This window comes from Helicoverpa armigera, chromosome 22, assembly GCF_030705265.1.
Source record: "Helicoverpa armigera isolate CAAS_96S chromosome 22, ASM3070526v1, whole genome shotgun sequence".
NCBI lineage: Eukaryota > Metazoa > Arthropoda > Insecta > Lepidoptera > Noctuidae > Helicoverpa > Helicoverpa armigera.
In genome coordinates this window covers 7,653,520-7,679,673 of record NC_087141.1, presented here as the reverse complement: position 1 = coordinate 7,679,673, position 26,154 = coordinate 7,653,520, and the positions used below count along the sequence as shown (strand labels likewise).

The 26,154-nt window shown below is 39.9% G+C and overlaps 1 protein-coding gene across 4 annotated transcripts; it reads right to left on the bottom strand.

Annotated features, from left to right (window-relative positions):
- Positions 1-1,906: 1,906 nt before the first annotated feature.
- Positions 1,907-24,835, bottom strand: LOC110380187 (uncharacterized). 4 transcript variants are annotated; one of them, XM_049843386.2, is made up of 10 exons: positions 24,405-24,835; positions 23,965-24,023; positions 18,418-18,595; positions 17,791-17,857; positions 8,853-17,709; positions 8,523-8,626; positions 7,890-8,075; positions 4,984-7,211; positions 4,306-4,713; positions 1,907-4,079 (listed from the first exon to the last, which is right to left on the bottom strand). In XM_049843386.2, the coding sequence occupies exons 3-10, from the start codon at positions 18,585-18,587 to the stop codon at positions 2,765-2,767; spliced, it is 13,335 nt and encodes a 4,444-aa protein (XP_049699343.2). In that variant the 5' UTR covers positions 18,588-18,595; positions 23,965-24,023; positions 24,405-24,835; the 3' UTR covers positions 1,907-2,764. The 4 variants fall into 4 exon arrangements, with proteins under 4 accessions (XP_049699343.2, XP_049699341.2, XP_049699342.2 ...); XM_049843384.2 differs by lacking the exon at positions 23,965-24,023; XM_049843385.2 differs by lacking the exons at positions 23,965-24,023; positions 24,405-24,835 and adding an exon at positions 23,377-23,920.
- Between the last annotated feature and the right edge of the window lie 1,319 nt (positions 24,836-26,154).

The window sequence follows — 26,154 nt, the reverse complement described above, 5'->3', positions numbered from 1 at the left end:
TAAATCTTCAATTAACAAGTACTTCTCTATTTAAATATCCGTGTACAAAAATATTTTTATTATTATTACTTACATAAATTACTTGACTACGTGATTAAAAATAACGTTAATAAACGTTACGTAATTTAACTAAAGTGTCGTAGATAGTGGCGTTATTATTAAAAAAATATTTTTCATTCAAGAAATACAATTGTTTTATTTTTTCCTAACGCTTGTGTACGCAACTGTACCATATTAATAAATATACTAACCTTCCAAGTTAAGAACGTTGCTGAGACATATGGCACGGCCGCTTTTTTGTAGCTATCCGAACTTGGTCGGATTATGTAGGGTTTCGATGCTCCGTCAGTATTATAATTGTCTTTATTTAATTACTGAATTTAATGACATGAAATTTTGCAAGTGAATAGTTGAATGATTAAACTAATTATTGGCATACATTTTACCATGAAATTCCTTTAGAACGTCGTGATATTCGACTGCTTTGTAAACAGTGATGTGTTCATGGTAAAATATCCTATAACTTTTTATTTACTAACGGAACATCATTGATACTTGGCAACATGTTGGAGACACTTACAAGGTTTGTGTAAACGTGAAAATCTAGACACCAAACTGCATACTTTAAGAACTAAGACCTAATAAGTGTATTTTACGTTTATATTTTTATCTTTTAAACCCTACGACTTTTTCTAAATCTGTTTTTTAAACAAATATAAACAAATTCAAAACAACGTATGTAAAAATCTACAGCTCTCTATGTAAGCGCTTTATATGAAAACTAGCTAATGGCCAAACGTTCGCGTAGCGGAAACTTGAATTTCTCCGAAGTTTATGCATGCACTGATTTCATTAATACATAATCAATTATACACAAATACACACTAATTTTCGGACACATCTCTTTTCTTCTAAAGTCTATGGATTAAAAAAAGTTCCGCCAGGATAACGTTCGCCAACGTTCGCCCAGCGGAATCTGTTTTTGGTGAATTTCTCTACAATGGCTGCATACACAAATTTTTATTTACCATACACAATTATAGGACGTCTTACACTAATTATCTGCATAATTAAAATCTTTAAATTCAACAACATTCCGCTGCGCGAACGCACACCTCAAAATCACTATTGATTTTTTTGTAAGTAAACACATCATACTCTTGATGTGAAAGCATAAATCTATCCTGCTTACCCATCGAGCTTAGAATTATATGCTTACCACGCAAGACCAAGATAAAATAGAACAGTATATAGAAAGGACAGCATATTTTTTATCCAGGTGAGGGAAGCAGTTCCGTCGGAACGCGAGAGGAACCGCGGGGCATAACTAGATTATCGTAAGCCTAGATTATCCGTGAACATGTCATGTTTGGATTTCTGATTAGGACGCATTTTGAACAAGAGGTTAAGAAGAATAAATAACACAATTATTTTTTTGATAAAAAATCCTTTATTTTGTTTTAATGAGAATATAAGTATTTGGCAAATAAACTATCCTCTGTAATTAACAAGACAATCACATCTGTACAACTCCTGTACTACAATCACGTTTATTGAAAAAAATCACTGAAAAAATACAATAACATGGAGGAAGAAAGATAAGCGGAGATGCCATAACATATCATGCGTGATCAGTTACTAGAAACTAAGGCGTTCGGATTGGATTCCTGGTCAAATCAAGACGAATTTGTCAAAGATTAGTCTTTATTGATTGAAGATTCGGTTTAAAAAAAATAGCGCGTTCTAAAGGAGGCGTGTAAGGGCGGAGCCAGCAACGTTCCTCGTCCCCCGAACACCCACATTTTGGCGCGCTACTTTCTTAGGAGATTTTACGCCATGACATCTCCACTAGTCATTTTGTACTCCATGGAAAAAACAGTCGCAAATCTACAATGGAGTATTTGAAAACAAAAAAAAAACATGAACAGCGATTCGAGCCGTGGACTCGAGTTTCAAATGTAATTAAGCTAATTACATACTATTTTACTTTTAATTTTACATTAATTGAATGCTATTTTACAAATTAAAGACCTCTAAAAATATGTAATGATATATCGAAACAGTGGAGCATATCTAACATGGCTTATCTAACTTTCATACTGAGATGATTAATAATTACTTTTATATGACTCAAAATCCACAGCTATACTAATTACCAAATAACAAAAACTAAGGAACTGACACCCGCTAACGAGTTTATAAATGCTCAAAATTATTAATTTTACATACCTACTTAATACTACATATAAATCTTACAATAATGTATCGTAAATCACAGATTTCCATACTAATTAACGTATAAAATTAAAATTTAAGGTTTTAAAATGCTGAATTCTAGGAAAAGTGTGATTCCTAAGGCAATAGGGCAAAATAGCGAGGTGTTAAGCTGCAGTCACTAAGATAATCATAAATAGACAACAAGAAGAAGATTCCGATTCTAAAATGCACGTAAAAAATGTTGGCATATCTAATTTGGCTATTTCACCCTCAATAGCACTCAAGGCCGGTAAACACAATGCTTAGTGCAAGCAATTACTACCTTGACTCTGTCAATCTTTAGCTTAACTTTGCGCTCTAAATAATCACTCGCACTAATTAATATGCATATCAGTCTTAAGTCAAAATCAAACGTCTTATCGCTTAGCGACTCAAATCTTACACAAATCCGACCACAAATATACTCCTAAGTTAACAACTAAACTAAGATAATTGATTGTTCATAACAGTTTGTCCGCGTTTCACAAAAATTTCACTTTAACAGTTATCACTGGTTATCAGCTTGGATGTCTTGAACAATAACTTTAGGTTCTATGTTAATGATCTCACTCAACTTTTTCAAAGTAAATGGCATCATTCTATTGCAGAATGACATGAGAGTAGTCACGTTGGCGTATTTCTCTAGAGGCTCAGGCTTTGTGTTATAGTAGGAGTACCCGTCTTCTGAAGTACTAGGAACAGTGTAAGGTAGTTTGGTGGTAGACTTCTTGGCGACAGTCTTGCCTCCGGGGAGCTTGGTGGTAGACTTCCTGGCACATCTCTTGTGAGGAGGCGGGGACAACTCCTTCTTCTTGCCGTCGTCACTGTGGTACGGCACAGTCGTGTACTTGAAGAGAAGCATCGGGTGCGCGGCGTTGTGGTGAGTCCTCAGGTCTCTTAAGAACTTGAAGGCCGTATCATCACAGTGTGCGCAGTAGTGGATCTCTCTGGTGTCGTAGTGCAGCTTGAACAGCGCGTAGTTCATGGGAACGCCCGGGTGAGCTATGTTGTGATGCTCCTGCAAGGATGCCACGTCGAGGCGCAGAACCAGGCAAATGCAACATTTCACGACGACATCGCCCTTCTTAGCGAAATCGGGCTTGATGGTTTCATGCAAATGCGAGTCTACTTCGTTTTCTGGTATCGATCGGTCGCAGTGTAAGCATATTAGTTTGGGCACGTCCTCGTCTGCAGATGGTAGGATAGGTATGGGTTGTATGGGTTGTATGGCTGCAGCTGTAGCCGTTTGTGGTATGGGCGTAGTCTTGATCTGGGCGGGTTGTCCCGGATGGTTCCTCGCTAAGTGAGTGGCGACGCCCTGCCTGTACGTGCTGGTGAAGTCGCAATAGCTACACGTGTATGGTTTGAGGTTGAAGTGTTTGAGCACATGTTCCTTCCAGGTCTGGTAGTACTTGCTGTAGAAGGGGCAGTGGGGACAGGGCCGGTCGGTTCGCTTGCGGGGTCCGACCTCGTCGATGACGAGTCGCTCGTCGTCACTCTCGGGCGGGGGTCGCTTGCGGCTGGGGGGGAGGACCTCGGGAGTGGGAACTCGCTCCTCGTAACGCACGACAAGTAGTGAGTTATCATGTTCAGGGGCGGTTTTCTCAGGTGTTGGTGGTTCTGAGCTGGAGGGCGTGGCGGGCTCGGAGGGCGTGGCTTGCAGCAGTCTCTTCTGCACCTGTATAAGGTTGGTGACCCAGGCGGCTCGCATAGAGGGGTCCCGGATGGCTTCCTTGGGCCTGGAGGGGCCGTCGTGGCCTTTGCAGTGGAATTGAGCTTCATGATATGTCTGATATTTGTCCGAACAATTTGTGCAGCCCCATCTGAAAATTGAAAATAAATAAATTAGTAAACATATTATTGACAAAGCACTTTTCTATATAAGGAGGGATTTGACAAACAAAATAGAAATGCTGAATCCTAAACAACTAATAAAACTATCATATGGTTCACATCTACATGGAATTGTACGATGCAACACCAATTATTTTACTAAATAAATAAGTATTAAGTTCTCAATATAACCAAATAACTTCAGTAACAGCTCACCTAATCTTATTAAGTTCCACTTCCATATGGTCCTTCATGACCTGCTCCTCTTTGAAGGTCAACCGACACTTAGGACAACAGTACATCATATGCATTGGCGTTCCAAATTCACCGAATGCCTCTTGCAACTGAGCTGCAGAATATTTCTCAACAACTTCCACGGTAGGTGGAGTTTGTATCACAAGAACAGGCTTATTCCGTTCCACAATAATTTTCTGCTGCGATAGGTTGGCCTTATACTTGTCTATGATAGCCTGTTGGTGGTCTAACTGGGCAGCGACCCATAGTTCCTTGTTCACGTCAATGGGTAGCTGGATGTGGTCATATTGTCTGAAGTGCTCGGATGTCATATGGTCAGTCAGACCGGCTCTGTGGAACGCTTTGTAGTTGCAGAGACCGCATCCCCATCTGAAATTTAAAATGATCTTAATTTAGACAGAAACACGACGCCGACATTTCGTGTGCATTAGTTTTATGAATATTTGTTATATATTTATAGTATGTTTAAGTTTTTTATAGATTTATATAGTATTGTATACATATCAATGTAAATATTGATATGGATAATTTTATGTATTCCTTTTGTATTTGTACTTTTATGGGCCCTAGTTGCCTGAAATAATGGAAATAAACCAATAAAAAATAATAGTATTAGTTCAAAATAGCTAATTAACTCACTTTCTATACTGCAGTTCTTCGAACAAATGCGACTGCATGGCTTCCCTCGTGTCCTCATAGATGACGGTGCACAGCGGACACTTGAACTTGATGCCGTTGGGCTCGCAGAACTTGCCGAACCTCATGCAGAGCACCTCGATGCTCTCCGCCGCCACACTTGCAGGCTCCACCACTTCCTTCTTCACCAAGTCCAGGTTGACGGGCGGCGGTGGCTCGGGCGTGGCTGGCGTGGGCTCCGGGGGATCGTCTTCAGTTTTGACCTCAGGTAAGGTGGGTATAATCTTGTGTCGCTGCTTGAGCCACAGCGGCGTCCCGTCGTGCTCGTCGGGCAGCTGTCCGTGTCGGTAGTAGTAGTGCAGCACGTCCTCCTTGGCGCCCGCGTGCGAGTGCGCCAGGTGTCGCCGCACGGCGCCCAGCGCCGACGCGCGGTACGGGCAGTAGCCGCACCTGAACTGCATCTTCGACTGGTGCACCTTCCAGCAGTGCTCCACCACCTCGGGACGCAACATGCTCTTGAATTCACACAAGCCGCACTGCCAGGGCTTCAGGTCCATGGTGGGCGCGACGTTCTGCGCCGCCTGTGCAGCCACCGCCGCCGCTGCTGCCGCCGCCGCCGCGGGGCTCTCGCGCACGATCATCAGCTGACCGTTGGGATGCGTCTCGGTCAGATGTTTCTCTAAAGCCTCTCGCTTGTAGTGATAGAAGTTACACTTGGAGCAGGCGTAGAGGTTCTCGTCGTGCATTTTGAGATGTGCTAAGACTCGGGCGGCCGTGATGGGCTTGGAGCGGTCGGTGATCTGCGTGGTGGGGCAGTGCACGCATCGGAAGTGCAGCGCGGCCTGGCCCTCGTGCAGCGCCTCCCAGTGGCGGCGCAGCATGGGCTCGTCCACCGACGTGTAGGCGCAGCCCTGCGCGCCGCACGTGTTGCGGCGGCGGGCCGGCACGTGGCGCGGGTAGCGGGCGACCAGCTCGGGCGGCATGCGGACGGCGGGCGGCGGCCGCTCGGCGGGCTCGCGACGCTCGGGCGGGCGCTGCACGAGCGAGCTGGAGGCGAGGTTGAGCATCTTGTCGAAGTGCTTCTCGTTGGTCTCGAGGTGCGGCACGGGGTTGACGGGCGCGGAGTGCGCGGCCGGCAGCTGCTCGGCGTGCAGCTGCAGGTGCCGCACCATGTTGAGCCGCACCTTGGTGCTGAACTCGCACACCGCGCAGAACACCAGCTGCTCCAGGATCGGGTTGATCGGCAACATGTGTATGTCCTGAGGGCCGAACCGACGCTTCGGCGTCGTCTCGTTGCCGCTGAGCTTCCTCTTGGGCAGTTCCCTCCTCTCCGGCTTCGCTGGACTGACCACGACGTTGGTGAAGGCCTTGTTCGCGGTGGAGGTGACTACGAAGTCCTTCTCCTTGTGTATGGTGCGGAGATGTTTCTTGACGGCGGACACGGACGCGAGCTGCACGAGACACACGCCGCACTGGAAACGCTTCTGGCTGTTAGCAAAGTCTTTGGCGCCGTGGTCGTCTAAATAGTGTTGCAGAATGTTGTCTCTGTTGCTAGCGATGTAGGGGCAATGGGGGCAACGACAGCCGTCCTCTTTATTAGGATAACAGTAGAACATATGTTTCTTCAAGCCAGAGTGTGATTTGCAAACTTGTATGCATTTAGGACAGGTAGAAATAGCTCTGTCAGAAGCTATCTTGGCGGTATTGGTTTCTTCCTCGGAGAGGTCGATGACCGGCTGTCTTGGCTCGTCGTCGTCGCTGTCGAGCACCACCACGTCGCTGGGCTGCGGCGCGGGCGGCTCCGCGTCCTCAGTCTTGACGCGCGGAGGCGGAGACGTGCTGGCCGGTGGATCGACTGCAGGAGCGGTAGGAACTACAGGTGTTTGCTCTTCAAGCTGACTCGGTCCTGGGGTTGCACTAAGAATTGAAGGTTTAAGAAGCATAGACTTTAAGTGAGATAGTTGCTCCACCGGGGGTTCGACGGGCGGTGTTTGCTCAATAGGTTCAGGGTCAGGGTCGGAATGTTCAGTGAACTCTGTATTTGCTGCGGGTTCGCTGGGCTCCTGCGGCTCGACCAGCATGGTGAGGCCGATGAGTTTCTCCAGGTCTATGGAGCGTTCGGCCTCTCGCTCCGGGATCTCCCTGGTGGCGCTGGGAGTCACGTCTTCAGTGGGCACTTTCAGTTTGTTCAGGAACGCTAGAGGCAGCACTCGCAGCTCGTTCGAACCCTCCTGGAATATAAATTAAACATTTTCAGTTAACTAAGTAAAACCGCTACAATTTGCTATTAGGAAAATGTACATATGTATATTACTAACTAAGCATGTTGAAAGAGAACATTTTAGCAAAAGCTTGCAAGCAAAAGCATAGCATAGGAAGGCGATGAGCCAATACAGATTTCATATACAAATATTGATCAGGCCATTTAAGCCAAGATTAGTTTAAGCAATAAATTAAAATATCTACAGCAAAAAGTAGTCTTAAAAAAGTTGCTTTAGTGGTGGGTTTAAAGTTCAAACCATAATCTTCAAGAAAGTTAGAATTGAAATTTCAAAACCACATAATAATATGTAGGCTAATGCCGGCTGACCATCACTTTAACTGAGCTGTTTTATCTATGATAATATTAATATTAATTATCAGTTATCATTGTTATGTTATGTTATTTACCATTACAGTTCTTATTTTTGTCTACCTATGTATCATCATATGCCTAGCCTTTTCCCAACTATGTTGGGGTCGGCTTCCAGACTAACCGGATGCAGCTGAGTACCAAAGTTTTAAAAGAAGCAACTACCTATCTGACCTCCTCAACCCATTTACCCGGGCAACATGTATGTTTAAGCTATTCGACTGTTCAGTTAAAATTTAAGGCCAGTCAGCATTATGACTTTTGAGTAGAATCTTACCTTATTGGTGATAATTCTGAGGTATGCTTGTGGCTGTTTCGAAGGATGGACCATAGACACATGGGCCAACAGTTCGCTCTCGTTGTTAGCGCCCAGGACACACCAGGTACATTGGTACAGCTTGAGCCCGTGGGACTTCATATGTACCACCAGCTCCGATGGGGTTGGTACGTCACATTTACATATCTGTAAAAAGAATGTTGTTGGTTAAAATTTATATTAGAACTTATATAAATATTAAATTAAATAAGGTCCAGTACCTTAGGGCTCCTGAGACAGAAATCTCACAATATACGATACGATAGGTAAATAATTTAATAACTTCCATGTCCTATTAGTCATAATTATATGATACACACCTATTGTTTAACTATTGTATCTGCATAGTGGACGGTGAAATGGTTAAGTATTATAATAATCATTACTAATGTTTTGTTTTATTTTAATCGTACAATCCATACTTTCAAGCAGTTTTCACATTTGTCACTTTATTTTGTTTATACTTATCACAATTATAGCAGATAGTAAAATTCTTAGCTTTCTACTATATCTATATTATAAGGAAAGTGTAGATAAGCTAATTATTATCGTAATTATATACTGAAGCTATTAATTAAAATGTTATATACGTACATAGCAAGGATATGATGTTGCAACGCTGTGCTTCTGTTGTAAATGTTCACAAAATTTATCCGGAGTGTAGGTGCGGAACTTGCATGCTTTCCCATTGGCTTCCGCTGAAAAATAATAATCATTACTTTAGTTACAACATATAGGGATAAGGCCCAAGTGTACACACAACAGAAGTCATTATTTCGTGTTGAAGTCTTACATTAAATTGTTTTTTTTTTAAGAAATCTGACTTTTAGGTTGTCAGTGTACTTCAGCTTAAGTTAGGCAAGTCTTATGCCATTTACATTAAAGTTTTAAACAAGATAGAAAATAAGTTTCAGTATGACATACCATTGGCACAGACGTAGTACGGCACGGCTTGTTCCCGAGTCAGCATAGCGCCTTCAGACACGGCGTTAGGAGTGACCATCGTGGTCCGCAGCACTGTGGTGGCAGCCGGCGCGGCCCCATGCACCCGGGTCGCATGGGCCCCTACAGACTGGCTGGCGGCCGCGCGGTAGAAGCACTGCCCGCACGAGTACTGGCAGTGACCGTGCTCTTTAAACACGTGCATCACCAAGTCAATAGCATTGCCCATAGCGTTGAAGTCACAGTAAGAGCAGTTCAAAGCATCCACCCCTCCGATACGCTGATGCGTAGACGCGTGAAGCAGCGCGTCTTCTAGCGAGTCAGACGTGAACGAGCAGAATCTACCCGCACACTTATACACTTTCACCAGTTTATCTCGCGCCATCATAGTTTCAAGTACGACGCGGTGCTTGTTCGACATCACTAGCGCTTGCGCCTCCTCGTATTTGAACGTTTCTTTCGACTTGACCTCTTGTCGCATTGTCGGGTAGGTGGGACTCGGCAGCGGAGGGTCTGCGGCTCCTAGACTGACTACGCTCTGTATTATAGGGAAACTCGGAACTTCTTTAGCGGCTTCATCCGCGGTGGGTATCAGTTCATAAATAGGTCGAACGTTAATATACGGCTGAGGAGCCGGATTTTCGTCCGGTTTTGCCGGTTCATTTGTAACTTCAGGCAATGTTTCCTTTTCCATGAGAGGGAAGTTGTCCATATGTTTGTCTAGATAATGTTGTAAACAGTCCTTGAATTTATGCGCTCCTTGTGGAGTGACAATAACTTTGCAAACATAGCAGTATCCGTCCCAATTCTCCGAATGTTTGAGTTGGACATGCTTTTTCAGTGAAATCAAAAGAGTAGTCTTGAAGTGTTTGTCCTTGCCGTTGATGCAACAGTTATATTCCTTGGCGCCTGATTCTGTAATGTTGATTTTGAAATGGGGATAGTCGACTATATCATTGGAAGTTCGATTGGAATCTTTGAGTGCCGATGCTGGACTAGATATTAGTTCTTGCTGTTTAGACTGAGCAGCTTGTTGTTCCTCTTCTCTTATTCGCTCAGTTTCACTTATATTATCAGATGGAGGATCTCGTGCGACATCATCCGTATTTTCTGTTTCAATTTGCTCAATTTTGATAGTGGCTTCCACAGGTTTGTCCAAATCCGAAAACTCCCCGGCGTTGTCATCAGTTTCAAACGTTATCTTAGACTGAATAGGTGCAAGTGCATTCGTCTTTATCGTGGATTTAAGTTTGGAAACATCTGATACATTAGCATGCTTTGTGTCCTCGTCTTTAGTTTCTTCACTTATCTTAGCAGTGTCTACTGCGGGTTTTTTAGATAATTCACTGCGTCGTGACAGTTCCTTCAATTCCTTTTTAGACATAGCAGACAAATTAATATTATAAACAAAAGTCTGTTCATCATTATGGCGTTGGATGACATGCGTTTTAAGATTTTCAACAGACAATTGTGTAAAATTGCATTTCTTGCAAATGTAACCAGTGAGTTGACCTTTGGTGTCTTTTGGGGGCGGTGGGATATCCAAACTATAAGGGCAGTGCTTTTCCTTCGGGCACTCAGAGCAACGGTGCTTGTATTCACCGGTATGCATGCTTACTACGTGCCAAAAGAATGTTTCCAGAACCGAATTACTATTAGGAAACTCTTGATAACAGAAAATACAAATATATTTATCTGAAGATATTTTGCTAACAGCTCTAAAGTCAATTTCTTTGCACTGATCAATTGCTTCTTTCGCTACTGCTGGAGCCATGCGTGATAATGGAATTTCGACGTGTGGATGCTCAGTTTTATAATGATGCACAATATCGGTACCAGTATAGCGACATAGACGGCAAGGATAAGCCGATTCATTTTTGCTGAAACAATAGAGTCTGTCTGTAAAGCTAATGCTTGTCTGTATCCCACTTTGTTTCTCTGATGTCAAAGTGGTATCCATAGGTTCAGGAGTACTATCCACTTTTGTCTCAACTTTTTTCTTTTTATGTTTAGGTTTAATCACGCCATCTTGCCAACCTCCTCGTCGTTTACGTTTAGTCTTTTTCTTAATTTCGGATAAAACTTCGCTGCTGCCGAAGCTCTTTGAAGACGCCAGAGACCCTACCTCGGAATCCGAACTGTCTTCGGAGTCATCATCACTCGCTTTTTCAGTAGTCGTATCCAATGATTCCGTATCGAAGTCGTAAGGATCTGAATCTCGTTTACTTTTTATCCTGGATTTAGGCCCAGGTTTATATTTGCCCTTTTCTGGTTCAGGCAGGCTTTCAGTAGATACTTTAGGTTTAGGCTTAGGTCCAGGCTTCTTCCTCACTTTTTCAGGTATAGGTTGCTCACGAATTTTGTCTGATTCGGGAACTTTATTCTTAAACTTTTCTAAAACAACGACAGGTTCCACCTCAGGTAATACATCATCCTTTGGAGGTGATTTGTCATGGACCATTTTTGCTAAACGACACATTCGAATGCCGGTAGCGCTTAAAATATCATCTCTGTCGTACATTTCTTTGATGTCTGCGTGAAGATTTTGTAATTCCCGAGGTGGCTTTTTATTCTTTTTCTGGGTGACAACAGCAGCGCTAGCCCGAGTGACTCGTTTTTCAGCCATTGTCGTCTTTCTAGTGTATTTACGTTTCCCTTTCTTGGCGTATTTTGTCTTTTTTACCGGCATTTTTTTCCTACCTCTCGTTTTAGACACTTGCTCACTTGTATCTTCTTCTTCATTACTATCATCCCCGACAAAATCTTCGAAACTCTCATCATGATCCTGATTTTCATCATTTTCCTGGTTTTCGTCTTTCGATTTAATATCTTCATCTTTATTTAATTTAGTCTCTTCTACGGTCGATTTACTGTCTTCTTCTTTTTTAGATTCAGTATCTTCCTCTTTATTAGATTGATCTTTCTCCGTGTTAGACTGAGTATCCTTTACTTTATTCGATTCTTTCTCTTCGTCTTTATCTAATAGTAACTCTGATACTATTTTCTTTTCGTTGGCTTTAGTATTATCAATGCAGCTACTCTCCTTAGCAGCAGAAGAAATCTCAATTTTATTTTCGCCTTTTTCTTCCGTTTTTTCATCAGGTTCATCATCAGCCACTATTTTACTTATTTTCTCAAGCATTTTTCTAGTTTTTCCATCGGTTTTATCAGTTAACTTCTTAAGCAAGTCATTCAAAGATTTATCTTGTAAAATTGTTAGTAAACTGTCTAATTCTGAAGGGGCTGTTTCTGTCCGCGATGAACTAGGTTTTGGTTCAGAATCTGTGGAAGTCACATTAGTTTCGCTTTGCACTTCTTCATTTGTGCTGTCCACTACAACTTCATCATTTTTAGATTTTTCTAAAACATCATCAGTATTAATAGTGCTGTCTGGAGTAGAACAGCCATCCATACTTCGTTCATCTATTTTAGATTTATCATCGATGGGTATTTTTTCTTTTTCGGTGTCGGTAGTAGACACAATATCAACGTTAGTAGGTTTATCTGTATCCATAGTTTCATCCTCTGTATCTTTCTCCGCGCCTTTTGGCAAGGATACAACATCGGAAGAGTTTGTTGTGTCAAGTTTGGAGATTGTGTCAGTCATTTTTGTTTTTTCTGTAATTCCTTCGGTTTCTTTAGTTTTAATTGTGTCCGACAAAGAAACTACAGGAACTTTCTTATCAGTTATGGGCAACTCATTTATATTGAGAACTTTAGAAATCTCTTCTGTACTTGCATTATCTTGAGGACATGTGATATTTTGCATCATGTTCTCAAGCGTAATTTCTTTAGTAAATTTGTTACTAGCTTCGTTTTTAGATCTATCAAGGTCATTATCGAGGTCTGCAATTAGCGCATTAATATTATCAAGTACAGGATCAGAAACTACATTGTCGGAAAACATTTCCAACTCTAACCCAAAGTTAGTATGAATATCGATAGAATTCGGTTGTTTCGGTACTGTTTTCTCTTTTATAGGACTGCTGACAGGTATAGGTGTTACCGATTTCGTTATATCTGAATCAAGTGTATCAGTTTTGGAATCCTTCGCATCTGTATCAGATTCGGAATCGCTTATAATTGAAATCCGGCTTTTTTTAGTTTTTCTAATTCCCTCCGTATTTGAAGCTGCCACTTTAGTACTCCATCTTGTTCTCCGTCTTCCTACCTGTTCCTCCGACTTACTCGTACTATCAACAGATGTTTGACTTTGGTCCGTTTCAGAATCAGATTTAACATCGCTTTCTTTATTTTTGCCTTTTTTTATTTCCTTGTTTTTAGCTGTTTCACTATCCTTTAAACCTGAATGTGCGTTTTTATCGTTTTGCTTCGAAGTAACCTTATTTTTGTTTGATTTATTTTTAATTAATTCTTCTTCTTCCTTTTTTTTCTCGGTATTCTTCTTTTCTTTTTCTATATCATCCTTTTTGTGTACAGGTTCATCAATTTTAGGAATCACTTCTTTTTCCTCAGTTACACGTTTGATTTTAGGAATTTTGTAATTTTTTACTCCATAGCCAGATGTTAAAATAGCGCCCTTCACAATATTATCATTTGAATATACTATTCCACTTTTCCTCTGTCGAGGATCGTCGCCATATTTATTTCTTAATTTATTTAATTTACGCGTCGCCGGATCTACGTAGTTAAAAGTTTTAGACTTTGGAATCCGCTTTTCATTTTTATATTGCTCATAATAATCCTTTCTACTACGAACAACATTATCTGCAAAATTTTTCGATTTTGTATCAATATTTCGTATTTTACCAGTATCAAACTTATTAAAGTCCTTGACAGGGTGTTTATATGTTTTGAATTCAGCCTTTATTTCTTGGAAGCTCCGTTTCTCTGCAGGGGAATCTGATCTCAGATCTCTTCCCACGCTCGATGCCCTTCTAAAAAGTTCTCGTTTATTGTTGATTTCGAAGTTTCTTTTTGAGTCGTCGGATAATATTCTCCCGCCACTGAATTCTGGAACTAACGACCGACCCACACTGGATGCTCTTTTTCTTCGAGCATCGAAATTATCTTCACATGCTTGACTTTTTCGGGTTCTCTCTAGGAACTTCTGGAATGTAGCGTTAACGCTAGTATCTATGGCGAACGAACGGCTGGCGTGTGGTTTGATGGACAGTGTATTACTCTCCGGTTCCAAGGGAATATGTGTTACTACACTTGGTCTTCTAGTCAATGACTGATTAAAATTCCCTTCATGGCGGCGACTGTGCTGTCCAACACTTACTTCGCGGTTATTTTCTGGATAAACGTTACGCCCAACACTTCTTTCGCGCTGGTTCCGTTGTGAGACATCGTCATAGCCTCTTGATTCTTTGTAGAAATTTCTACGATTATCGTAATCTCTGGGTATTAGACCACCAACGTTCGGTTCACGCCTTGATTGATCTTTATTCAACTGACGTCCACTTAGTTCAGGCGCATAGTACCTGTAGGTGCTATTCCTACCTCGTTCTCTGTCCTGATTTTGATAAGAGTCCGGTACGCTTAAAGGTTTTTGAGATTTATAGGAACCCCCGCGATAATAACCGCGGTCTTTATAATATAAACGATCTCTTTCATCGAATTGAGAATGCGTCTCATATTCTGGTTTTCTATTAAGTCTCGGATCTTTGGTATATTTTTGTGCATTACAGTCGTTTCTACCAAACATGTTGGGCGTATCCGATCGACCAAAGGGATGGCTGGGAGTTTTAGGATGTTCTGATCTACCAAATGCGTGGTTTGGGGTTGGAGGGCATTCATTTCTTCCATAATCATAATATGGTTTAGGCGTCGGTGCACAGTCCGTCACGCCGAATGAGTGGCTAGGAGTAGATGTAGGGCATTCCATGTTCATGAATGTCGATTGAATTGAGAATGGATGATTCGGAGAAGGGCCATCTGACATTCCGAATGAGTGGCTCGGCGTAGGAGGACAATCTGACCTTCCAAAAGAATGGCCTGGAGTAGGAGGGCATTCTGACCTTCCAAAAGAATGGCTTGGAGTAGGAGGACATTCTGATCTCCCAAAAGAATGGCTTGGAGTAGGAGGACATTCTGACCTTCCAAAAGAATGGCTTGGAGTAGGAGGACATTCTGATCTCCCAAAAGGGTGACTAGGCGTCGGTGGACATTCTGACCTGCCGAAGCTGTGAATTGGTGTAGTAGGGCAGTCGGATCTCCCAAATGGATGCGAAGGAGTCATCGGTTTATCTAATCTACTAAATTGTTGGGTCGACGTATTTGGCCCATCAGACGATCTTCCAAAAGTCTGAACAGGTGTCATGTGACTTTCTGTTCTCTTGAAGGAATCACGATTATCCAGCCTGTATCGGTCAGTCTTTTGCCCTTTGTAACTGTCGTTATATCGTGCATTTGGTACGTCACTGGAGCTCCAACTGGAGTCTCCAATATCTTCAAAACGTGATTTTCTTGACTCTGGACGTTCAACCTTCTCTCGGGACTCTCTTGAAACTGAGTTTTCTCTTTCTCGTGAATCAAACATACTGAATGATGGCATATATACGTGCTTTGTCTTTGCTTGATCAAGGTCAAATGATTGATGACTAGGAGTCATTTCATATGAACGAGAATTAGGTGTCATAGACGCATTCGTTGCGGGACTTTGATTTACATTTGTAAAAGCTGACGACCTTGATCTATCAGCAGTATGTGGACTAGGACTTTGGCTGGAGTTGATGTCCCGTCTTATACGAGGGTCCAGTACTGTAGGTCTGTTTTGACATTTGCTTTGATCAATAATTTTAGTGTCGATTTTAGTTGGAGCCATCTTAACCTCGTTACTTAAGGGTTTTGTAGCATTGGTGGTGGGTTGTTTATTTTGATTGGGAGATAGGAGTGGCAAAGTTCTCATGTCTACATCAACTTTGTTAGCTACCGGCACTGCTTTCACCGGATCGACAGGTATTATTACTGGTGGTATTGATCCAACAGTAGTAGTCTCTTCACGGTCAGGCGATGTAGGAGCGAGGTCGCTGTATACATCGCTAGCTTTGATCTCACTTTCTTCTTCACCTGAACTGTCCTCATCAAAAGACATTTTTGGGAAATTAAACCTTTCACATTCTTTCTCTGTCAGTTTCAGACTAGGTTTCTTGACAAGGTCGTCTTTTGAGTCGTTATCGGGAATATAAAGTCGTATGGAACTCTCAATCTTTTGCTTATAGTTTTCTATTGATATTTTCTTTTTTTTGGTAAAAATTTCTTTGGCACTTTCCACTTTATTTAATTTAGGTTGGTGTAAAAGAGGCGTAGACGCTTCGGCCCCGGGGATTGATATAGACTCACTGAGTATTTCTTTTTTCAGAGCTTGTAATATATCTATTTCTGAAACTGTATTCTTCGTTGAAGTTTCAGGTATTATAGGCTCATTGAGTAATGGTATTTCTACTGGTTTCTCCATTTTCTGTAATTCTGCATCAATATGGCATACTTTATTACTAGATATAGAAACATCCGAACTGGTAGTCTCAGATTTAGGATCAGTTTTGATGTCAGTTACATTTTGTGTGTCAGCGGGTAAAACCACGTTCTCTTCATCTAACTTCTTTTCTTCGTCAACAGTAGAATCAGTAGGATTATAAAAATTTGCTTTGTTTTGGATAGGTTCTGTAACTGGTTTTTCAAGTTTGCACTCTTCCGCTGGTTGTTGTAACTTAACATCAGTATCACTAATATTTTTCATTTCTTTTAAAGTACTCTGATTCTCTTTAACTTGATTTTCCGTATTCTGTTCATGAGGTACAGCTTTATCATCCTCGTCATCATTATCATCACCGTCGTCTATTTTTATTGGTTGTTTTTGATCGGCTTCTTTATTGGACGCAGTTTGCTTATCCTCTTTGCTTTCGGCATTGTACATTTCTAATTCCAATGTGTCAGAATTATTTGGCAAATCTGTGACTTTGTTTGTTTGAGCATCATTGTTATCCTTATCGGAATTGATTACTAGACAAATCTGAATTTTTCGGGCTTTATCTTTATCCGAGGAAGTTTTGGCGTCGTTTTGATCTTTAAGGACTAAATTACCGCTTAAATTGCCATAAAGATTTTGAATGACTTCGCTTTCGCTATCGGATAGCTCACCTTCTTCAACTTCTTCCTTTTTCCTAGATTTCCCCTTCTTCTTACTATAGGACTTTAATATTAAGTCTGATATGTCGTCTCTAGCGCCAGTCTTTTTAAGTTCAGTAAGTATCTGCTTCCGTAACACGCGTAATGTATCAATGTCTACGTCACCATCGCTACAGTTAATTATTCTAGTAAATATATCCTTAGTGTTTAAAGTGCTCAAACTATCCTCCGGTACATTTAATGTGATGTTTAAATCTTTAGATTTGCGCCCTGACGACTCTTTGAAGGATTTTTTTCTTTCTCTTTTATGATAGGCGGGGGAACGTCTTCTAGGAGACCTACGAGGTGACCGCCTACTAAAGAGTGGTTTATCATCAGTCGATTCGGAAGTAGACCACCGTCGTGCCTCACGATCTGGCGACAGCAAGACTCGTGTGTAGTTCCTCTTAGAAGCTGAAGATGGAGGAGAAAGTCTTCCCTCCTTTGTTAGAGAGCGCGATGGTGACAATGGAGATCTATTTGGCCTTCTCTGGAATAGTGCTGGCTCTTTAGAACCTGCAGTGTGTATTTCCTCAACTTCATTTACCCTCAAGATCTCGGGCAACGTTTCCTGAACTTCCTCGTCTTGTCGTTTTACCACACTCTTGAGCTTATTTCTAACTACTTCTAACTTTGACTTTTCTTGTGGAGGGTCTTTAGAAATTCCCGGATCAGGCGCTTTTTTAATAGTCGATATTGTATCCCTCTGAAATATAAAAACAAATGATATAAAATGATGATAATTAAAAAAAACAGTCTTTAGTACAATTTAAGCTGTTAGACAAACCTGTTCCACTTTCGCGTACAAATTAATGAGAACTTGTTCACATTTTAGTAAATTCTCCATTTTCATTCTAAAACAGAAACAAAATATTACCGTTACACAACGCTTGGAAGTTTTAACAATACAATTACTCAGTACACACATGAATCTCTCGACTATCAGAGTCTTACATAAACATTATTCTTAATATTCGCAAAAACTAATTGGAAACTGTTATGAACAAAATATTAGGAAAGCCCTAAATGCACATAATATTCTATGTATAAAGTTTATAATGATAAACTTTGATAGAGTCCAATAAAATGGAAGCAACTTGGGGGTGGAATGGCAATAAGAATAAGCCGATACAAGCTACCAGGATCACATACACAACTAGTAAAAAGTTAAATGAATAAATAGAAGCTTTTATGAATTCAGCAACAATCACGTTTAACAGCCAGTTTCTTCATCAAAAGTAAAAGCCAAAGTAATGTCATAAAGTAAAAGTAACGGTCAAATTCGTTTTATCTATTAATTTTGCTGTTACTTTAGCTTTGAAAAAACGAATTTGACAGTTACTGTTACGTTATGACATTACTTTGGCTTTTACTTTTGATGAAGAAACTGGCTGTAAATGTATATTTTATTAACCTTTTCTTTTTGTTCAAGAGCAGGTCTCTTAAAGACCGGATCTTATCGAGTTGGGCTTGGCGTGGATTGGCAGACCCCTGGCTTGTGGACTCCAGTCTCTTGATCATGTCCTCCAAGAATGGTATATACTTCTTCATCTCCTCGAACTTCTGGTCGTATTTCGAATCCATTTTGTCGACTGAAAAGCAATTCATTTACATAATATTGTTCTTTCACTTTCTAAATTAAAAAAAAAAAAACTTAAAGTACACGCTTACTAAAACTACGTTCAAAGTGCGAACCTTATTTTTAACCCTTTTGGACTTGTTTTGTTACGAAGATAACTACTTCGGAAGAATAATGCTTATCGAACTGGTTGATTCATTTTAGGTGTCTTGCATGTCCGGCCTATAATAAAATTCATAACACAAATAAAAAAAATGTGTGACCGCTAAATGAATGAATACAATCATTATCATTAGTATCAATATTTATTCAAGGTCAGATCACTAAAAGACAACGTTGAAACGTAGCTATCTTTCTAAACTAAATCAGTATAACACATATGTATAAGGTTCATTTGTTCATTCGTTTTAAGTTAATATAATATAACTAGCTTCCGCCCGCCGCTTCGCCCGCGTCGACTTCGATTATATCGCGTTTCCAAGTTCTTTCTCGAGGTCAACTCCATCTCTGTATCAAATTTCATTAAAACTAGTTCAGTGGTTTAGACGTGAAATCGTAACAGGCAGACAGACAGTTACTTTCGCATTTATAATATTAGTAGGGATAACTAGGTAGGTACCTACGTGTTATCCGCGAAACGTATAAAACGTACACCAATACAAATCGAGAGCGACGTACTTATGTAATGTAATTTATTTCAGTACATAATAGGACCACATACAATTTTGTTTAACAAACAAAAACACAAGTGAATTTGACCCCTAATATTCGAGTGTTTACTGTTTTAATTACTATTTAACTACAGTCGACAGAACCAGTTACTCAATGCGTAACCATTTATAACAACTAAAATTCAACTATGATACAACATAATAGATTGTTTTATCATTTATTATAGATTTGTTAAGTTCGTCATGTAATAGATAGTCTAAGTAAAACAATTAACTACAACTTTTAAAAACCTTTTGCACTAACAAGACACATTATTGATGTGACGTCCTGTTGGATCAAAATGATTAAAAAAAAACCGGCCAAGTGCGAGTCGGAATCGCACACGAAGGGTTCCGTACCATTATTTAGAAAATAAGCAAAAAAAATACGTTTGTTGTATGTGAGCCCCCCAAAATATTTATTGTATTCTAGTTTTCAGTATTTGTTGTTAAAGCGGCAACAGAAATACATCATCTGTGAAAATTTCAACTCTATCACGGTTTATGAGATACAACCTGGTGACAGACGGACAGAGGAGCGAAAACAATAGGGTCCCGTTTTAACTTTGGGTCCGGAACCCTAAAAACCAATCTAGTAAGAATATTTTTCTATATCTGTATAATCAGGCAGCATTATTGAATGATTGTAGACGCAGTTTCTTTACTCAGCCAAAATTACGCGAAGTAAATTGTCGTTTAGTCACGTCACGTGTCAAATTACAATTGCTCATTCAATTGCAATTTTTATAAGAGGACTGCACTAACAAGACGCATTTCTGATTATTACCTACACGTCTTGTTAGATCAAAATGGTTTTTGAAAAACCAATCTAGTAAGAATATTTTCGATAACGTACATACTTATATCTGTAATCTGTGTATAATCCGTTTGCAAAATGGCAGCCGCGAATACGAAACCCCAAAAAAGGTTTTGAACGTCAAACCTATGCCGAGATTCATGACAAACCAATATACACCATAATATTATGATGACGTCAGAAGTTGAAAACCTATCGTAGCATTTGAAGGCACCTTTTCGCCGAAGAAACTGCGCTATCAATATATGTATTGATCTCTGTGGGAACTTGTTTAAAATAGATGCATGGTTAATTTTCAAGGCCGTGACATTATGCGTCATTTCATCTGTGGATGACCTGTTTTGGTTCAGTTGACAGTACTGTTAGTATAAAAATAAGATTTTTCCCTTGAAAATTGACAGCCGTCAACTGCAGAAAAGATTCGGTATAACATTGAACACCAAGCCTCATCTAAACTAGGACTAACTCAAGACTAATCTATGGATTTTCGAAACGAGCCATGATATAAATATTAATTTATCCTGGCTATTCCAAGTCCAAATCTCAATACTCCGGATGAGTACTTGTCAATCAGTCCAATAGCTGCCTCTTCTATTCTCATATTCTGTCACTTTATGCACCTACACCCAGAGAAAAAAATTCCACTATAGTTGATTACGCAATCAGAGTTATAATAATCATTGTTTATTTGTTACCTTAGTCTTTCAGGATACTTTATCAACAATGTATGCATATGCATGCAGGGTCAAGTGGCAGTCTCGTTGATTAATAGAATACTACGGATTTAATTTCAATTCCAGTTACACTTTCGACACTTTCAAAAATGACGGAAAGCTTCGTAATCATAGAAAAAATCACAGAAAACGACAAAACTTGGCCTTGAGGATTGATCTTCAAACAAGACTTCGATCTATGCATATATTAATAGTGAATGCTCACCTATCAGAATCGACCGCGGCGCAAGAATCTAATTCTGACAAACTTGATATCACTGATTCTTCAAGATTTGACCAATACGGGGCGTCCAAGTATGCGAGGTTTCATACGATTTCATATAAAGAATAATTCTAAAATTCGATTAACTCGCCCAGGTTCAATCTCAGACAGGTGTGCGTTCACACGTCAGTCTCGACCCAGCACCAAGAAACCAGTAACTTCATAAACCTCAATTTCGAAGAGAGTATCTCGAGTTGCTTTCAGTCCAGAACTTGAGCATTCTTTCGTCGTATTCACAAAAAGAATTTGCAATACCAAAATTGCAGGCCATTTACAATAACTTGCATTAAAAGGATCCCAGTAGTTGAAAGATTGGCCTACGAAATAAATGTTAAACAATAACCATGAAATAAAACAGTATGCAAGATACTTGAGCGCTACGAAAGACAATGTATATGTTTGAAATTGATACCGATTACCGCTAAGTTAGTGACATTCATGCACTCATGATTTAATGACGAGTAGAAACAAAAAATTTACAACATCATTATAAGACTTTAGTATATCATAATCATTTTATTCACTTTCTCGGTTAGCATAATTCAATGATTTGTAGACGCAGTTTCTTTACTCAGCCAAAATTAGGCGAAGTTATTGTCGTTTTAGTCACGTCACGGGTCAAATTACAATTGCTCATTCAATTGCAATTTTTATAAAAGGACGATAACTGAATCTACTAAAACATTTGCTCATTGAATTTGATAGCTAATTGAGATGTGAATACAGTGCGAAACAAACAACGCCTCTACCGGCAAATTCATAGAACCACAGAACAATCAATCTTTAAGAACACGGACACCAAAAAATATCACGAATTCGTAGTTGGGCAAAAACACATTTGGAAGACCTAGGTAATGACGGATGGCGACAAACAGATCACTTTAAGCATTCTTCCTATTTAACAATATTCTGTAGTCAATAGATTAGCCCCAAAATAAATGGTTCCAATATACCGAACGTCACCATATCCTTTTTCAAAAATGAATAAGCCGCAAAAGGCCTATACAAAAAAAAATATAAATACCACATACCCATAGCCAAAAACAAATACCCTTTTCGGGCAATCATCAAATGATCATCTCTCGCTGTGGGTGCAGCATGAGGGAGTGTCCTCTTACTGACGAAAACCCACCATGTTCCTTCTTAAGCCCTTTTATGTACCAGGGCCGCGGTAACTCTTTCAAACAATCCCGCAGCCTCGACAACACAAATACCCTTTGCAAACATGCTAACTAGGCTCATAAATTAAATAAAAATAAAAACAATAAACATCCAAAACAGTGCAACCCTCCAAATATGATTATTGGCGGTAGAGATGGGTTTGTTGGCTTTCCTTCTACTTCAGAAACATTTTTAAAGCAAAAACTGCATTTCTTACGTGTTGAAGAGAAATTCTACCAAAATAAATATTTTTGGTAGAAGCTCAATTCGTCTACTTCCTTTTTTTTCTACTGCTTCTTCTTCAATTTAAATAAACCAATCTGATATCTAATACCCGTCAAGGTAAGGTGAAGTTATTTTTCTCTGATAGTAACATACTACATTCTAAGAAAGCCTTTTCGCTAGTTCCCACTAGCGACACATTAGTCGATGCTCTCTATTTGATATAACATTTGCACCACTCTAGCCACTTCAATGTTGCCACTCAAAAAACAATCCACAAGACGCAAAAGAATAAATAACAGCAGTTAAAAGGTTAGCTACTAACCGTTCAGGATTTTATTATGGTTCAATTTATCGGAGAAAAATAATTCCGGGTTCAAGGAAAATACACTAACATGGATAAGATTATCCTCTTAAATGTCGAAAAAAACAACAATTGAGCAAAAAATACCACATGGAAAACACCTACCTGAAAAAATGGGCGTGACAATGGAGAATCTTTATCTTGCACGCGCCATTTTTTTTTTGCCGATATGTCGGTGAAGATTGAAATAACTAAACGTATCTCAAAAATACTTAAAGAATTCGAAGGAGATAATCAAAACAAATAAGATGTTAAATGTATACCATAGGCATTTCAAAGAAAATCGTAGGTAGTTTAAAACATGCGCCGTAGTAGAGCAGCAGCCGTCAAAAGACAAAGAAAGGGTGGAGTAGTCGGACAAAGGCAGAATATTTACCTATTTACCCCAGGTAATTGCCACTAATGTCCAAACAAACATTGTTAAGATAGCAATTTAAAACATTTAAGACGTAGAATAAAATTAAGTCACACTACAACTACTTAATTGGCCACATAATCAAAATGAGACAAGGTTGCTGACCTACCTTCTATTCAAACACACTAAACGCACAAATCAAATCACTGATCTAATAATTACGAACTAAACGTTTTATTCAACATAAATGTTAAATCGACGTCTCGCGCACATTCTGCACAAGATCAAGCAAGATATCTTGCAACAATAATGGACGTCATCACACCAACGTAGCTCGCCCTTGCAGCGTCCCCTCCGTGTCGTGCCGCCGCAAAGAATGAACGCGAAACAAAATGGCGACCACGCCAAACGAGAGAATCAATGCCCGAAACATTTATTAAACGTTGCTGACTTTTTGAGTGCTCACTGTTTAAATGACGTTGATAAAATTTAAGTCATATATTATTATCATGATTTCGTGTATATAGTTATTTTTTCTATTTATCATTGAGATTGACTACCGCAGAACGGAAGTTGTGCTGGGGTGTAGTTGTATGAATTGATAAAGTCATATCCGTATCTAATATGACCCAATGCTCAGCTATGATGACTAATTGAAAATATTACTTTGCTAAATTGCTAGCTATTGATATAAATACAGAGCCTACATTTCTTCCTGATAATTATCAATTATTTATAACATTTATCTAAAACATACCTTATTTTCCAAGACATTTTAATATACGGCCGATGGCCAATCTTGATCCGCTTGGGCAGCTATTAAATGGCAAAAAATATAATTAGGTAACAGTAAAAAATTATCTGATACCCGATCTCTTGCTTGACACTATTAACCTTCTACATTGCCTAGCGTATGGAGTTTTCGAGGCTAGCTGATCAATAAAGGATTAATACTTAACGAGTATTTAGGCCACTAAATTATTATTGCAGAGTAGGTAATCACGACGTCTCTTCGTAGTTTATAATTTCATTTCGTTTTTCACTTAACGTTACACTTTAATAACATCATGCACTGGCCAGACTGGCCTAAATGTTTCCTAATTCAATAAGAAATGTTCACGACGCCATCATGCATGTGTTAATATTTCAACGCGTGTCTGGCCAAATTACGTAGATATTCAAAGCAGCACTACTAACCTTTTCAAAAAATCAAAACCAAACAACAATTCTAGACTTCTTTAGCGTACACTCCTTCGGGATATGTGCATTTTAGTGTGAATGCAATATGCATTAACGCTTGACTAGTTTTAGATTCCTGTTTTCTTTGTTCGTCTCTCAGTGTCGGGCGCGGATGGCGACTGCTGGCGGGCTAGTAGCGGCGGCGCAAGGACGGCGACCCACGCCCCACCGCGCCGACTAGGGCTCCGTGAACAAGTGAACAACGAAGTCGGAATTTTTATCATTCGACGCACGGCCGCCGCTCTGGCAGAGCGGGTGTGTCGCTCGTTCACTTAGGTCCTTTATTGTTTGGCTCCTCGTCCCGCCACGTCTCCTCTACACTTTTGTGTACGCAGTACAGGCTCGGAGGCAGTGACACGTTCTAGAATATTCGCGAGTTTTTTTTCGTGACGTCGATTGTTTTGCTTTCAACCAGTCAGAAATAATTTGCTAATGGTATCATGTCTAAACTGCGCAGTTGTTGCGCAGGGATTACATAAGAAAGTCTATGACGTCACCTGTCAAAAGATGCAAAAGAAAATAGCATGTGTGTGAATTCGTGGTGATAAAGTGATCTGTAGTGATTAAAGCTAAGAAATATACTTTTAAAGCGACTTCTATGGAAAACATTAACAGCAATAAGCATCTAACAATAATGGCCCGACTATTTTAAATAAATAATCGTCAAGGTGTGCAAATATCAAGACTTTCTTATCTAATTCCCGCGCCAAGTCTGAGCCGATGTTCGTTTCTGTAATATTTGATACAAAAGATACTGAGGCCATACTAAACAATCACCTGGTGTAATAATGTAGATGATATTTTCAGCGTGTAATTTTTAGGAACATAGGAGTCAAGATGAGATGACCAGATAAATAATATCGTAACAAAAACCAATGTTTTATCCGAACGTAGTCTTCAGAGATTTAACTACATCGGTAAACGTGTTTACGGTAGTCATTGCAAAGCACTGGTACAGCTGCATCTGGTTAGGCTGGAAGCCGACCCTAAAATTGTTAGGAAAAAGGCTCGGAGGATGGATGGTAGTCATTATGTATTTGCAATGCACTGCGCATAATTACACTGTGTATGTAAACTCAACATCATACAAATAATGTGCTACGGCTTACTTATAACAGCCAACTACACAACGGACAAAGGCGACTGAAGTTATTAATACATAGGTACCTATTATCATGATTATTTTGTACCTACCACTACTTGTTTTGCATGACCTTTCTGACCGGTCAGAACTGGGTCCCGCATAGTAGGTTAGGAGTCAGATAGGTAGGTATTTAAAGTTGTTGTTTTTCCTCTTGTAATCTCAAACCCGCCCAGTAATGTCGGTATTTTTGCAATTTTAAACAATATAAAACAAATACATTGATAGATAAATGTCTTTCCAACATATCCATGGTGAGCAAGAGGGAAATGCTATGTTTACCTATATGTAGGAACTTAATTACCTATACATATACTTATCCTTGTTTTCTTCATCAATTCCCCACAGTGGGGAAAGGCCTTCCCATTCCGCTTCGACATCTCCCAGTCCTTTGGATGACTCCATCAGTCTCGCATGTAGATTCTTGAGTGTGTATTATCTGGGTACTTACTTATCCTTACAAAAATGTTATTAACCCAAAAGATTGCATGTATGGATGTTTGTTCCTCATTCCAGCAAAACTACTGGCTTGATCTTTTTTTTTTGGGTAAATCTGCTGACAGAAGT

What these genes read in the sequence shown, in the direction of transcription:
- LOC110380187 (XM_049843386.2), bottom strand. Translation starts at nt 18,587, where the DNA reads ATGGATTCGAAATACGACCAGAAGTTCGAGGAGATGAAGAAGTATATA. An exon ending in TGTACGCGAAAGTGGAACAG is followed by an intron (nt 17,710 to 17,790) that starts GTTTGTCTAACA and finishes TTTATATTTCAG; the next exon opens with AGGGATACAATATCGACTAT. An exon ending in TCAGAATTATCACCAATAAG is followed by an intron (nt 7,212 to 7,889) that starts GTAAGATTCTAC and finishes TTTATATTCCAG; the next exon opens with GAGGGTTCGAACGAGCTGCG.